Source organism: Anolis sagrei, chromosome 1 (assembly GCF_037176765.1).
Source record: "Anolis sagrei isolate rAnoSag1 chromosome 1, rAnoSag1.mat, whole genome shotgun sequence".
Taxonomy (NCBI): Eukaryota; Metazoa; Chordata; class Lepidosauria; order Squamata; family Dactyloidae; genus Anolis; species Anolis sagrei.
Window position 1 is genome coordinate 122109660 of NC_090021.1, and position 15558 is coordinate 122125217.

The 15558-nt window shown below is 39.7% G+C and overlaps 1 protein-coding gene across 5 annotated transcripts in view; it reads left to right on the top strand.

The window, feature by feature from the left end:
- The window catches only part of DLGAP2 (DLG associated protein 2), a 532593-nt gene that overhangs the window by 389013 nt on the left and 128022 nt on the right, over positions 1-15558 (top strand). For all 5 annotated transcript variants that reach the window (XM_060752711.2, XM_060752710.2, XM_060752712.2 and 2 more), the window contains one exon: positions 3114-3179. In XM_060752711.2, the coding sequence (XP_060608694.2) occupies positions 3114-3179 (66 nt within the window). The remainder of the gene's footprint in view (positions 1-3113; positions 3180-15558) is intronic.

Below are 15558 nucleotides of genomic sequence, written 5' to 3' on the forward strand. Positions count from 1 at the left end.
ACCCTGGTCTCCAGAGTCATAATCGAACGCTCGAACCACCACACCTTACTGCTTGTATTTGCAACTAGTTACTGTCTACTAAATCAGAGACAAACATAATTTAAATAAATATTATGGCTGCTTTCTGCAACCATAAGTAAAGGTAAAGTTTTTCCTCTGACATTAAGTCCAGTCGTGTCCAACTCAGGGGGTTGGTGCTCATCTTCATTTCTAAGCCGAAGAGCCGGCATTGTCCAGAGACACCTCCAAGATCATGTGGCTGGCATGACTGCACGGAGTGCCGTTACCTTTTCGCCAGAGTGGTACCTATTGATCTACTCACATTTAATGTTTTCAAACTGCTAGGTTGACAGAAGCTGGGGCTAACACCGGGAGCTCACGCCACTCCCCGCATTCGAACCTATGACCTTTCGGTCAACAAGTTTAGCAGCTCAGTGGTTTAGCCCACTGTGACACCAAGGGCTCCCGAGATTTTAACATATGTATTCAAAGCAGGAATGTGAAAACCTATAACCGAGGATTGAATAAAGGTCTCTTAAAATCTGTATCCAGCCCTCCAGATTTCTGCAGAAGAAATCCATGATCTCTTCCCCACACATCCTTCTCATAACACCATTATATGGTAAGTTTAAAAAGAAATAATTCTATATACCCCCTGCTTCATTTTAAGGCAGATTTGCTAAGACATATTTACTGGTTTTAAGAGCTTCAAGCAAGAAAAACCTTAATATTTTAGGCCCATCTTTTTGTTGGTTTTTTGGTTCTGTGCATCAATGGAATATGAAGCCCCTGAAAACTTCCTTGAAACTCAGCCTGGAATGAAAATGGTTCTGTTCCACTAGCCCCATAGCAGGATGTATATCCCAGCCTTGAACAACAGGGAGGCTTAAAAGAAAATAAAACACAGTAGTGATCAATATCAAGATATTGTTGTATGTAGGATCATAGATTTTGAAAGGGCTCCATGCACTATCAGGTACAACCTCCTCTGCAATGCAGGTTCTCCAGGAAAGGCTGGAGCTGTCCAGAGAAGGAAACTACACTGCCTCTTTAGTTAATTGGTGGCATTGCTGAATTGCTCTTACTGTTAAGATGTTCCTTCTAGTATTTAATCAAAATCTCCTCTTCAGTAACTTAAAACCATTAGAATCATAGAATCAGTTGGAAGAGACATCATGGGCCAACCAGTCCAACCCCCTGCCAAGAAACAGGAAAATTGCATTCAAAGCACCCTCGACAGATAGCCATCCAGCCTCTGTTTAAAAGCCTCCAAAGAAGGAGCCTTTGCCACACTCCAGGACGGAGAGTTCCACTGCTGAACAGCTCTCTCAGTTAGGATGTTCTTCGTAATGTTCAGGTGGAGTCTCCTTTCCTCGTCCAACGAAGCACAGTAATCACATCAACACAATCACCATAAACAACTTGCATTCTCTGATGAATCTCCTTTGGGGTGACACCTTCTGCTGTCAAGAATTCAATGACTGCACGTTGCTTAAATTGCATTGACCGACCGTCTGTGCAGGGTTGCATACTTCGCACTTTAACAACACAACCGTTCAATGCTAAGACTTTCCACCCAAATGGAATTGTAGAGGAGAGTCTATTGAACAAGCCGGTATCTGTCGCATACCAGTACTTCCATCTGTTGAGGAGTTACGAAGGTGGAGGCATTACTTTTCATTCAACCCTTGAAATATTGGAATAGTGTGTGCATTCCAGGGCATTGTGTTTTAAGGAGTATATAGCAGCAGGTTCAGAGAAGGACAACAAGGATGGTAAGAGTCATGGTGAATGATTGAAGGAGCTGGGCATGTTCTGTGTAGTGAAGACAGGGATGCGTGAGTGCACTCTTTAAATACTTCAAGGACTACCACAGAGAGGAGACAAAAAGCCTGTTCTCTGCTATCCTGGAGGGTAGGGCCAAGCTCTTTCAATCATTTGCCATGACTCTTATCATCCTTGTTGTCTTTCTCTGAACCTGCTGCTATATACTCCCTTGGTTTAGCGGCCTTTAGAAAATTCCTACCACAGTGTTGTAGTTTTTCTACTTCATATTTTATCCAAATGCTCCCAACTGTTCCTCTCTGATCTCTCTCATGGATTTCTGTGCAAATGAATTTGTCTTTGACATATAATGCTACTCCCCCTTCGTTTCTGCCACACCTATTCTTTTCAAATACGCTATATCCTTCAAATGCAGTATTCCAATTATGTGATTCATCTCACCAGGCCTCTATTCTGCCTGTAAGGTCATATTTACCTTCTTACACCGGGATTTCAAACTCATGTTGTTTGTTTAATGCATAGACATTTGAAACTGGATTTGTTATCACCTACTAATTTATTGTCAGTATTTTTTTTCATTGTGCATAGTCTTCCACTCAGCTTCTCCTCTAGAACTTAGCTTGCCTTTTAATTTGTTTTTAATTCTGCTGATAGCTTCACTACATTTTAATTTGGGTGCATTTTAGCGATGTGAATTTTTTATCTATATCTTTAGAACTTCTCTACCCTGCTTTGAATTTCATGGCTGGGCAAAGGTGGGATAGAAATAAATTAATAAACCAAAATATACAATAAACAAGTTAATACAATAAACACGTTTTTGTGTGTGCATGTAACTTGTGTTGCCACAAGGACATGTGGTCTCACTACTATGGCATTTTATACCATTATCCAGAAGCTTTTATCAATTCAGTAGATTTTTTTAAAAAGGAATAACTAAAAGTGGAATCATAAAATTATAGAATAAAGTACTGAATGTAATTATTTTGACTAATGGGAAAAGTGTCTTTATGGCTCTTTGTCTATCTATATCTGTGTATATAAATCTGTAATGACAACTAGGAAATTTTAGCTTGTTAGAATTGCATGCTGAACAAATATTGGGAAGGAATGTTATGGAAAGAACCATCAAATATTAATGTGATAAGAAAGAGTAGGGGAGAAATGCTCATCTAAAGAAAAACAAAGATGGTTTGCACTGTGTTAATTTAAAGGAGTTTGCATTGATTAACCATAATTGTGACTACATAGCTGTGGTGATGATGATGATGATGATGATGATGATGATGATACATCTATTCTGTTTCTTTTCCTTCTTCCTTTTTCAGAGGAAGACGGTGGTGACCTCCTCAAGACGGGGATCAGTTTTCCGGGGACACCAGAGGAAGAGCTAGGTACTAATGTTATTTTCTATCTAAAGAAAACTAGTTGTAAACAAATACAAACTGCCATACAACCCCTTCAAGGATTGAAAATCAACTATAATTATATGTACCTTTCAATTTTTATCCAAAAAGTGAAAGGATTTAGTATCAAAATGACTGTTTAATATTTTTAGTGTGTGGGAAGCATTTCAGTTATATGGCCTTTTTCTTCCCCAGCTTTTCTTACTATTTGTACTAGACCAAAAGACAAAATAAAATACCGTGAGTTGAAAGAAAGAAAGAAAGAAAGAAAGAAAGAAAGAAAGAAAGAAGTAATCAATAAAGGGTTTCTAAGGGACATTCTAGTTCTACATTTCTATCTAGGCAAATTAAACACATGAATCCATACTGTGTAGCTGATCTACCACTTGTTGACAGCCAGATAACCAAACATATTTGGAAAGCCTCCAGTTGTCCAGATGTTGGGAACTGGAGCTCACAGAATTCTAAAGCATTGGCCATAGTGAGAGTTGATGCCCCAAACATCTGGAAGACTAGTTTTTGAGAACCACTAAACTAATTGAGATGCCTAGAATCCCTCTTGCACTCCATTAGATATGTTTGACTTTTCAAAAGTCTTCGTTGCCACTTATATGCAATGTGAGCTTGCCCAGCCACTCAAAGGTATCGTTATCACATCTGATAGGTACAGTTATTTGCTTCATAGAGACTTGTTGAGCATGAAGGAGGCCTGGCTGTACAAATCACACATCCACCTGTGTTAAAAAATTCAAAGCGTAGTAGGTAACCTCCTTGAAAGAGCCATTAAATAATGCAGTATCCACTGAATATCATATTGTTTGTCAGTCACATGCATGTACATGTTGTTAATATTTCTGTCAGTTGGCTATTGTCACTTCACAATGCAATGAAAGGGGGCAGTGGTTGGAAAAGCTCTGCACGTTTTCAGCAAATAGTGGCTTTTGTTCCTGTCATTAATCCCTTTTTCTTTAAAAATGTCCAGAGGGTTTCAGTGGTGGTTATATATTTTCAGTCTTTTGGTACACATGAAAAAGGCACTGTTTTCCTCCCTAAGCTATAGTGCAGTTTAGTCTTGGTTGTTGATAACTGTTTTACATATTGTGGTTGGAATAAAATGTGGCACAATAAAGGGCAAGTACAGCATTTTTACTGATGAGGGTGTAGTATGGACCAATGGTTCTCAAACTGTGAGTCCCCAGATGTTTTGACCTTCAACTCCCAGAAATCCTAAACTACCTGGGATTTCTGGGAGTTGTAGGCCAAAACACCTGGGGACCCACAGGTTGAGAATCACTAGTATAGACAATATGTTGTAGAGGGATCAGTCCTCTCAAAATAGTTGTTTCAGTTGATTTTCCACCACAAAAGATGAACCTGGATAAATCTGTGTCTTGCCCACATCCTGGCCATGCCTTTCTTGTTGTTTTGTAAAAAGAAAAGGTTTATTCAGTACTAGGTCTCACAAGCCACCAAGGACCACACATCCCAAGACTGCTCCACTCATTTCTTATAATTTTATTAAGAAGCAAAGGAGAGGGAAGCTCTGAGGCTTGATTATAGAGGGCCAGCAAGTCCATGCTGCAAGGATCCGTATTGAAGGCTGCTATAATGATTCCCAGATCCTGGGCTAATTTATTTCATCCTTTCATTGTGCAAATCTCACGTGTCATGTGAAACACAAAGAGACAAACTAATTGAATAGATGCCTCGTTTTATTTCATTACCTCTAATGTGCTACTTAAACCACAAATTATTCAAGTAAGATGCATGCAAGGTGTAGTAAGCCTGTTAAACACCTGATAGGTGGGATAAAGTGATCCCTGACTCCTGCCTGAGAAATTTGTGTTCTGCCATTAATCTTGGCAGTCCACATTTTTATTGCGATTCTGGAAACAGAAGAATCAGTTGTTTGGAAAACATATTCAGCAATTTGTCAGAGGCATTCAAAACAATTCTGATCAAGATTCTTATGCAATGACTGATCTTTGCAGAATTTGCAGTGGGTCATTTTTTTCTAACACAAATAAATACCTCATTCTTTCCTAGCATTTAACATCAGTACCTTCTTACCTTTAAGAACCCAAGTGTTTTGAGCCTGTATTTTGTTTAACTTGTGCTGCAAGTCATCATGGATCCCATCCTGGGGGACATTTGTGATAGTTATTTCTTTGGGGTTTCTTGAGTGGTGGATGAGCAATGAACATATTGGCAAGTGCTGGAAAGAAAAGGGAAGAGACCAGTGTCTAAACATAACAGAATGGTATGAAGTCATATCTTGTGGCTTAGGAAGGACATTTTTTTCAAAACCTCATTTCTAGACATTTAAGGAATTTCTCAACCAGGCATGGATTTCCCTCACTAATTTTCTTCTCCCTGATTTTAGAAATGTTCTTCCCACCATTAGAAAGTCTTTGAAACTGTTTTGACTTTGAAACCTAATTAGGACATATTCTGCACAACATCTCCATATTGTTTTTCAGAGAAGAAGAAATTTGGGTACAGGAAATGGCTTTTTCGATGCATAAAATACTTTCCTTTGTGATAAAGGCTATTTTCTGTGCAAAATAACTATGCACAAATTGGAACAAATCCTGTAATGCAAAGCTTCTTTGCAATTTCGGTTTCTTCTCATCAGCATTTCTCAACACTCAAAAGGGATGTTCTTCAGCTATTTGTTTTAAAATATTATTTCCACCCCCATTCCTACCACCATCTCCCCAGCAACAATTCCCTATGGAATTTATAGGTTATCTGGAAACAACTTCCAGAGCAAATTGAACTATAAAATAGAGTTCATTAAAAAAATAAAACAGTGTCAATCTCACATCCTTTGGTTTGTTTAGAAAACTAATGGCTTCGGCAGTAAATTGATATAATGAAAGTACACAATTTCTTTCATTAATATTAATTTCTTGAATTTTAATGGGTAACATTAACAAAATAGTTTTGATTCCTAACATTCTAAACTTTATTCTTAATACCATATTTCTTCAATTCTAAAAAACAGTTGATTGTAAGGCACACATTAATTTTAGTACCACCAACCATATATATGTATATACACACACACATAGTATGTGTGTTTGTGTGTGTATAGGAGCACATGATTAACCTGTGCCCAGATTTAAGAAACCCGATTGGGTGCAGGTTGAAGTGCGCACATCTCCCCCCAAAACCCAAGCTTTCCGGGGGGGGGGGGTGTCCAGATGCCCCGCTGGACCTTCTGGCAAGGCACCTGAACTCAAAACAAAACTCCCCAGAAAAGCCTTTTAAAAATATAATAACTGGCCCGACCACCATTACCGTGCTGCCAGAGCTCTCCTGGTGCATACAAATGACGATCCAGGAGTAGTGGGGCTGAGGAGTGATTTTCCTCCCCCTCCCCCTTTCTCCTGGTTCATTATTTCTATCTACCAGAAGAGCTCCAACAAGTAAGTTATCTTTTAAAAAGGTTTTTTAAAGGGTTTAGGGAAGGGGGCAGGAATTGCCTTGTTTTTTGGGGGGTTTGGGGGGTTCCAGGAGCCCCAAAATCCTGAGACATCTGTGTGAATTGGGACCAGAAATACCACATAGAATACACAACTGGAAAGACCCCAGTCTTCTGAAAGACCCGAGTGTTTCCAGCTGTCAAATTACTTCAGGACAAAGCAGATTTTCCTGCTTTGTCCCAAAGGAATTCGTTTTTACATGGAGCGTCATTTGGACGTCCCACGTAAAAATCCAGGAGGGCATGTATTTTCCACCCTGTGTGAATGTGCCATAAGATGCACCCCATTTTTAGAGATGTTCATATAAAGGAGAAGTGTGTCTTACAATTGAAGAAATATCTCAAATCTACATGTGTGTTTATTTATGGCATCCTTATATACTGTGTTTCATGAATATTTACTAATGGCAGTTTAAAGTGTAAATTAGGCTTGCGCCTTTTAAATTCTGGCAGTGGTACCCAATTTTCATTTTTCTAACACTGAGATGATCCTTTTAACTAGCATATAGTTACGTTATGTCTTTGTTGTTGTTTCTTTTAATTATGAGATGATTTCCTGCGTATTGCCAATGTACAAATTAAATTCTGGAGGCATAGGCCAGCAGGAGAACAAACATTATAGGGAAGACAAAGCAGGTGCAAAAATCCCTAGATTCTTTTTAATTAGCGTAAAAAATATGGAAAACCAAATTGAAATTTTAGGCAGCCCTAGCATTTCTTGGAGTAACGTTCCCATTACACGCCTGAATGATTTGATAACCTTGTCTATTTTTCAGAGAGATTCTTCAGCTGTCCTTAAATTACACTTGAACTTGTTGCGAGGATAGGTTAAGTTCTGCATCATTGCAAATATCATTTTACTGATGCTGGAGAGGAATCTACGGGATATGAAATATTTCTCAGTCCAGCAGGTAGACTTTGCGGCCGGATTCATGCACCTTTGGATAGCTGAAGGCATGTTATACTCTTCCTCCCAGATTTCATCCCAGTAATTCTTCGACCCAACTCACCTTGAGTGATCTCCGCTACTCAAAATGGTGCACAACAGTCCTAGCAAAGATCAGGGAATTTGGGTTATGATAGCGACTTCTTGAATATGCTAACTTTCACTGAGATGTTTACCCTCATTAAAAAGAGGTTGCTAGAAAGAGATTATAAACAATCGCTGAGCTTGGCCAATAAATCCAGTTCACCTATGAACATGGCATTCCCATTCATGCAGAGAGACTCAGCCTTTTATATTGCAGCACTCACTAACTCCTCATACAGGAGAGCCTATGTGCTGGCTAGATTTAATATTATGCCATATCCGCTCCATAGAGGAAGACTCAACGGTCTACCAAGTGATAAGAGGCTTTGTCTCTGTAGCACAGGACAGCTGGATTCCATCCCGCATATTCTTCTGCACTGCCCAATTTACCAGGAACTAAGATCTAGCTTACTATCACAAGTTATAGAATCATAGAATCATAGAATTGGAAAAGACATCATGGGCCATCCAGTCCAACCCCCTGCCAAGAAGCAGGTATATTGCATTCATAGCACCCCTTATGTATTCTTTGAAAAACCATACTGACCCAGACCATGTAATTATGCTTTTAAACTGCCAAGATTTTAACTGTTGCCTTTCAGTGACAAGGTTCCTGAATGAAGTCTGTAAATTGAACATGTAGCAAATGTGATGTTTCCTTTTTTATAATTTATACTGTATTTTATACTGTCTTGGTATATATGCCAGTAAAGGCCTATTGGATAAGATTGGATTTCATCTCATTCCTAAGAAACAGAAAGTCCTGAAAAAAGTTGTCTGTTTTGAATGTCAGCTCCTTCCCCACTATTCAGCCCCAATCTTGTGCATTGTTTACTTACACTAGGAAGCATTGAAAAATTAGGACTGCTCCACAGGGGAATAAGGCTCAAAAGGTACTATTTTGGGGGATGCTATTTTGAAAATCTCTGGCTCAAGTATCTTCTGGCTGCCTGTTTTCACTCTGGGCTTGAATGCTGGGTCTATGTTTAGTCCCCAAAACACTAGTGTTTCTAAAAAAAAAACACTGATGCCTCCCATCTGTATTTGAAATCCTCATTGCTGATCCCCATGACTGTGCATTTTCTGAAGAAATCGTATAATAAAGGTTGGTATGTTGAAGAATAATTACACATATGAATGAGAAATGACGGACATTGATTTTCTGTTGGAAAGTTATTTCCTGTGGAAGAAGAGAAAGAGAAAAGAAAAAGTGATGTGTGGCATGTTACTATATCCTAAAAGGAAAATTGTCTATTGTGGTGATTTATTTTTATTTTATTGCATTGTGGTTTTGAATGTTTTTGCAAGAATAGGCCATGCAAAAAAAAAAATCTTTGGAAAAAGATTTTTTTTAGGGTTTTTTTTTCCACAATCGTAAGATTTTTGCACAGATGTTTCCCCAAAAGTCCCAACATCTGAAAAATCGTAGAAAAAAAGTTTTACATTTCTGAATGAGATCCACACAGGTTCTTACAACAAAATATCTCTGTGTCCTTTATCAGAACTATATCTTGTAAGGGCTGATAAATATTCCCTGGGGAAGCCTTTCAGGAAGGCATGAGCTCCATGTTCTTTAATGTAGATAGATGTGTGGTTGATTATTGGGAAGAGAGTATGCAAAGAGTCCAGTGTCTGAATTTAATAGTGTGAAAGTTAGGCCTTCAAAGAATATTGAAAGACTCCAGGGTGAAAAGTGAAAATGGCATTTCTTGACTGACAGGAAATCCTGATGAGTAGAATCCTGGATCCCAAGTTCTTCCCCAAATCTTGGAATGATTTCTGCCTCCACAGTCCAAATTCCCATTTTTCCACTCTCCCAATTTGACTATGTAATGACTGGAGGAGGGCAATTGGTAGCCAAGGCTCAAACCAGCTACGTCCAACCCACAATGATGGCATCCTCCTTCAAGGCTTTTAGAGGACCTTGGCATGCTTGTCTTTCACGTTCCGCAAGCGGTGCGCCAACTTCTCATTCAAAGAAAACTGCCTTCCTGCAGCTTTTTTCATGCTCCTCAGGAAAAGCAATGATTCTCAGCTTGAATGAGTAACTTCTATATTTACCCCTATCCATGGTCAGCAGTTTTGTGGAGGTAGGCAAATTTGACAATGTTAACACTCCCCAGCGTCACCATGTGTCTTTCTGCCCTGCCCCGAAGAGCTTTATTACACATCAATCACTCACTCACTCACTTGCTTATCAATCCACCCAAAGACCCACATGCCCATTTCACTTATTTAACCCACTCACTCGGACGTCCATCCATCAGCTTCCAATCCCACCCAACCACCCACTCATTTGTCCACCCACCCAAATACCCACTCGGCCATCTATCCACCCATCCATTCTCCTGCCCAAAGAACCCACCTACTTACTCACTCACTTAGATACTCATCCATTCACAGCCCACTCCCTTCCAGGAATGCTGCTTGAAGTGGTGTCTCTGGAAGAGAATGGGTAGTGGATGGATGGGTGTCTTAGTGAGGGAAGGAGTGGATTCATGGGTGAGTGGGTCTTTGGGTGGGCAGGCAGATAGAAAGGTGAGCAGTGGATGGATGGGCATCCGAGTGAGTGGATGGATGGGCGAGTGAGTGAAGTGGGCAAATGGGACTGGGTGGGCAGATAGATAAGCAGATGGATGTTTACAGTGGGGAGGCTTCCTACTGGTAAATCAAATGTACGACTATTATGCAAGGAATTTGAAAATACCTAAACCAGAATCCAAAAATTGGAGGTATGACTATTATGAAATGGCATATGGTATATAGGCATGCATTGAGTGTAATAAAAAAAAGATATATGGCATGTCTGTGTAGTGCTGCTTCCTCAATACAAAGCGGTGTGATTGTTCATCGAGTATCTATTCAGCATGACTAAAACATATTTTACATGCATTTCTCTAAACCTTTTAGAGATCTTTCCAGCTGCTATCTTTGGGAAACACATTTCCTTCTGAAATAGGCCTGTTCATTAAAGAGGCCTGCATTCAAGGCTCACAACTGTAGAACTTCAAATTTAGTGGACGTGGCAGTTTAAGTTTGTGTTAACCTTCTTATATTTAGGTTTGTCACCTGTCCAGAATACAGCATTAAAATCTAGCATCACTAGCAACAGTTCTTGAGGCATATTAAAATGTTTGTGTATTTGTTTTGAAGTCTTGTGTTCATGTTGTTACATCTGAAAAACCTATGTATTTCTTCATATTTCTTCAGTGGTTCTCAACCTGTGGGTCCCCAGATGTTTTGGCCTAGAACTCCCAGTTTACTAGCTGTTAGGATTTCTGGGACATACAGGTTGAGAGCCACTGATACAGCAGCTTCAGTGTTAGACTAGGAATATGAGAAACCAAGAGTCAAATTCATATCAAGCTATGGAAACCCACTAACTGAGCAATACTGACTCAGTCTCAAAGGAAGAGAAAGGCAACTCCTGCAACTCCTGCAAACATATATTGAAAAAAATCCCATGTCATAAGTTGGCAATGACTTATGACATGGGATTCTTTTTCAACGTATGTTTGCAGGAGTTGCCCTCCTCTTCCTTTGAGACTGAGTCAGTATTGCTCTCAACCTGTATAATAATATTACTAATTGTTCCATTACTATAGAGAGAAAGTGAGAGAGAGACTTTGAAATTGAGAGAGCAACATTATTACTTCTAAGGCATTATTTCCAATCTCTGGACAGAACAGTTGTGGCTTAGGAAAGAAAAAAAATAAGAAGGCTTAGCTATATTTCCCTAAGGTATGTTAATGTGTGTATAGGCTGCTAAAATTATGTTGACATTCACCCCAAAAATGCATTTGCTCTGTTGGCCAGTCGTAACTATAATTGACCCATTCATTCAGCCAATGAACAGGGAGGAAGCACATAGGTAAATCATATTGAATCAATGAGTCTACTCTAGTTGGCAATAAGAAAAGAATTTTGACCATTAATTACATACTAGCGTTAATTCCACTGTGCACAAGAAATGAGTCATCTGAACAGTTTTGTGCTGGCAAGTCTATTTATAGTAGAATGTTTGCAGCAAAGCCATTCTGCTGATCTGTTCACTCCATGAACAACACATTTCATGCTGCTTTGTAGAAAATGTGGTTGGTTATTCACATATTGGTTTTCTTAATTGTCCTATTCTGAATAATGTGTAAGAAATTGGCCAAAGCAAGATGCAGGGAGACACAAACCACATTCATTCATTCACTCGTACATGTATAGAAAAAGACAAACGGTACTTACAACGTATCTATCTATATACCACCTGTCATTTACAATATATTCAGACAATGAATTATGTGGTGTACAATATTATGAAGACCGTAAGACAAAAAAACATTAAAATCAAAACACAAAAGCTTTACATAGTAATCAGTGTTCATCAGTGAAAAATAAAAGTGACAGCTGTCAGAAATTACAGTAAACAGGTTTTCAACATATGCTGAATGTACAGATGGGTTGGAACAAGCTTTATTTCTTTGCTGAGAGTATTCCATTGGAACACTCACAATTGGTACCTTTGGATACGTGGACAATATCTGTAGATCATATTGCAGTAACAATCCCAACATTGTGAATAACACTGCCAACTTCCTGCAGAAATAACCATCCATGTTCCAAGTACCACCATGGATGTGGAACTCCTACATACTAACGTCCCACACAAGGATGGACTACAAACTGTCTGAAATATCATTCTAGATATTTTTTTCATGTCAGGAGCGACTTGAGAAACTTCAAGTCGCTTCTGGTGTGAGAGAATTGACTGTCTGCAAGGACGTTGCCCAGGGGATGCTTGGATGTTTTGATGTTTTACTATCCTTGTGGGAGGCTTCTCTCATGTCCCCGCATGAGGAGCTGGAGCAGATAGAGGGAGCTCGTTTACATTCTCCCCAGATTCGAACCTGTGACCTGTCAGTCTTCACTCCTGCCAGCACAAGGGTTTAACCCACTGTGCCACCGGGGATCATCCTAGATGAGATCATACCAGACCTAGCCACCAAGGTTCTGCTACTTCCTTGTCAAACAAAACTGTTTTACTTTTGGAAATAACATACAGCTTCAAGTTAAAGGCACTGCCATGAGCACCATAGTGTATGCCAGGCATGTAGCCGGGGGAGGAGGGGCTTGAGGAGCTTCAGCCCCCCCACCCCAAATTCTCAGGGTGGTCCAGGAGAAGGCCTTACTGGTACATTATTTAAACTGTTATGTTTATTCATATCATGATCTGATCACCATGCTCAATATATCCCATATGCACGGGGGTATTGGGATAACGATACAAAAGGTTTGCTAGGGTAGATCCTCAGCCCCCCCCCCCCAAATCAAACTCAACACCCCCCGAATCAAAATCCTGGCTACGGGACTGGTGTATGCCAACATTTTCATGGCTGTTCTTCCCCAGGTAGCATATCCTCATAGACCTAGGGAGAGAGGAAGCAATTACAGTAGTTCAGATTTTGGAGAAACTTCAGGCAAGGACAAAAAATCAACAGGACTTAGAAAGTGTCCCCTGTTTGGCAGGTGTGTCACGAAGACTAGTTCAAGTTCTATAAACCAAGCAGCCCTGACAAGCAATCCAAGGTCAAGAAATCCAGCCAGGTCAGCGGATAGTTGAAAGGGTAGAATCATGAAACAAAAACAGCAGCTGGAAAGAATGAAAGTTGCTTCCAGAAATCAGCACCAGCCAGAAATGGCTTTTATATGAGCTGCAACCAGCTGCTCCTAATCAGGAGTGTCTGTCATGCTGTTTGGCAAGGAGCCTCAGTGACTGTCTCTCTTTTGCTCTGCTCTGCTCTGCTCTCTTCTCCACTTGCCAGCTCCATGGGCTATGCTGCTTCCTCAGCTGATTCCATTGATGGGTTTCCTGCCATTAGGTCTGGGTTTTGTGCCTCCTGAAGCTTCCCTTCAACAGGGAGAGTTGGCAGGGCTCTCTTCAGATTCCAATTTTAAATCTTGTTCTCTTCAGATTCCAAGTCTGAATCCTGGCTTGTGACAATGGCTAAATAGTTTCCAATCTCTCAGAAAGTCTTCAATTGGTTTGTCCTGATGCTCAGTCCATTATCTCCTTGGCAACCTAGGTAAAATCTGCAAATATACATTGAAATGAGCAATAAAAAAAAGTCAGCTTCTGTATATGTTGCAGGAGTTGATAGGCATTTTCAAAATTTTTGAGAAAGGGGATACAACATTGTATTATGCACAAAAACTAATTTTACATACAAACAGATTGATGGATTTTTTAAAAAAAATAAAAAAGACCCAAGGTGTGATTTTTTAAAAAAAGAAAATGGTGCAAAAAAAGTGAATAGGAAGAAAACCTGGATATTTTTCATTCTAGAATAGGTGTTTTGTTTTGGGGAAAATGTCATATCACATCTTCCAGGTCCACATATTTTGGGACAGGAAAGCAAATTTTCATTTTGTTTAATACTTTATTCCTAGGTGAAATCAGGGTCTCGGTTTCTGTAATCATGGGAAAATTCCTCAAAACACTCAAGAATTCAGCGGGTCTGGTATAACTCTTTAGTGATGAATCCTAATCATACTTGCATTCCTGCAGGGGGAAACTCATGTTGTAAATTCAAATCTCACCAGGAAATAACCTGACCATAATAATGGGGTCATCATAAATCTTCCTATCTTGAGAACACCTCTAATGACTGCTTTGTGTAACAAACTTGGATATCCTCATGCTTGTTCTGGAAATTATGAAATTTTGAGTCGGTCTAATAGTGTCTTTGACATGAATGCTCGTAGTAACAAAACCACATTTGAGACAGCCAGCTTCACATCCCATTCATTTCAGCCAATTTGAGAGGGAGGTTGTAGTGTGCCAAAGTGGCTGGTATGCTGCTAATATCCTAAGTCTGTCTTTATGCTGCCCAAACAAGTTTTGCCTTTAAACTCTAGGAAGAGAGATCCTATGGTGAGGACAGTGGCATCATTGGGCTCTTCCACACAACCCTATGTCCCAGAATATCAAGGCAGAAAATCCCACATCATCTGAGTGTGGACTCAGATAACCCAGCTCAAAGCAGATATTGTGGGATTTTCTGCCTTGATATTCTGGAATATAGGGCTGTGTGGAAGGGTCCTTAATTGACCTCAGCAGCTCCTCCAGAGCTGTGACCCAAGCCCCTTTTGGTGGCACAGCTCGATAAGGCCCATATTTTTGCTTGGCTATAAGCCCCATTATGTTGAACTAGCCGTAATAATTTCCTTTTATGCTAAATATGCACTTCTCTGGATTTTCTTCCCTTTTCTTCTTTCTAATGATCACAGAAGCAATACATTAGTGCTAGTTAGCTGGGTTAGTAAATTACCTTGCCAGAGTCTAATTTATTTGAAGATACTTAAGTTTTACGCTTTTGCATCTGAAAGCTGCTACTGGAAGCGGGGCATGCGTTACTGTGTTTGACATTTAGGCCATAAGCCAGCAAGTCCATTTACATAGCCACAAAAGGATTATGCAGTAGAGCTTTTTTAAAAATTGCATTTCGGAGCATCCGCCTGTGCGTTACTAAAAACACCTTTGAAGAACTCTGTGTGGGCTGCTGATAGGGAAAAAAGAACAAAAAGAAGAAATAAACCTGCTTGCAAAACAGTCAGACCCGCACACTGTCCATAACCATATCTCTAATCTTATAGTGTTGTTGCTGTTTGAAAAAAATAAACAGTTTCTTGGAACATAGTAGAACATGGGCTTAAAATTATAACATGGGATACGATTCTTCTTTTTATCTAATGTAAAGGACCACTGTCGGCCCCAGCTTCTGTCAACCTAGCAGTTCAAAAACATGCAAATGTGAGTAGATCAATAGGTACCGCTCTGGCAGGAAGGTAACGGCGCTCCC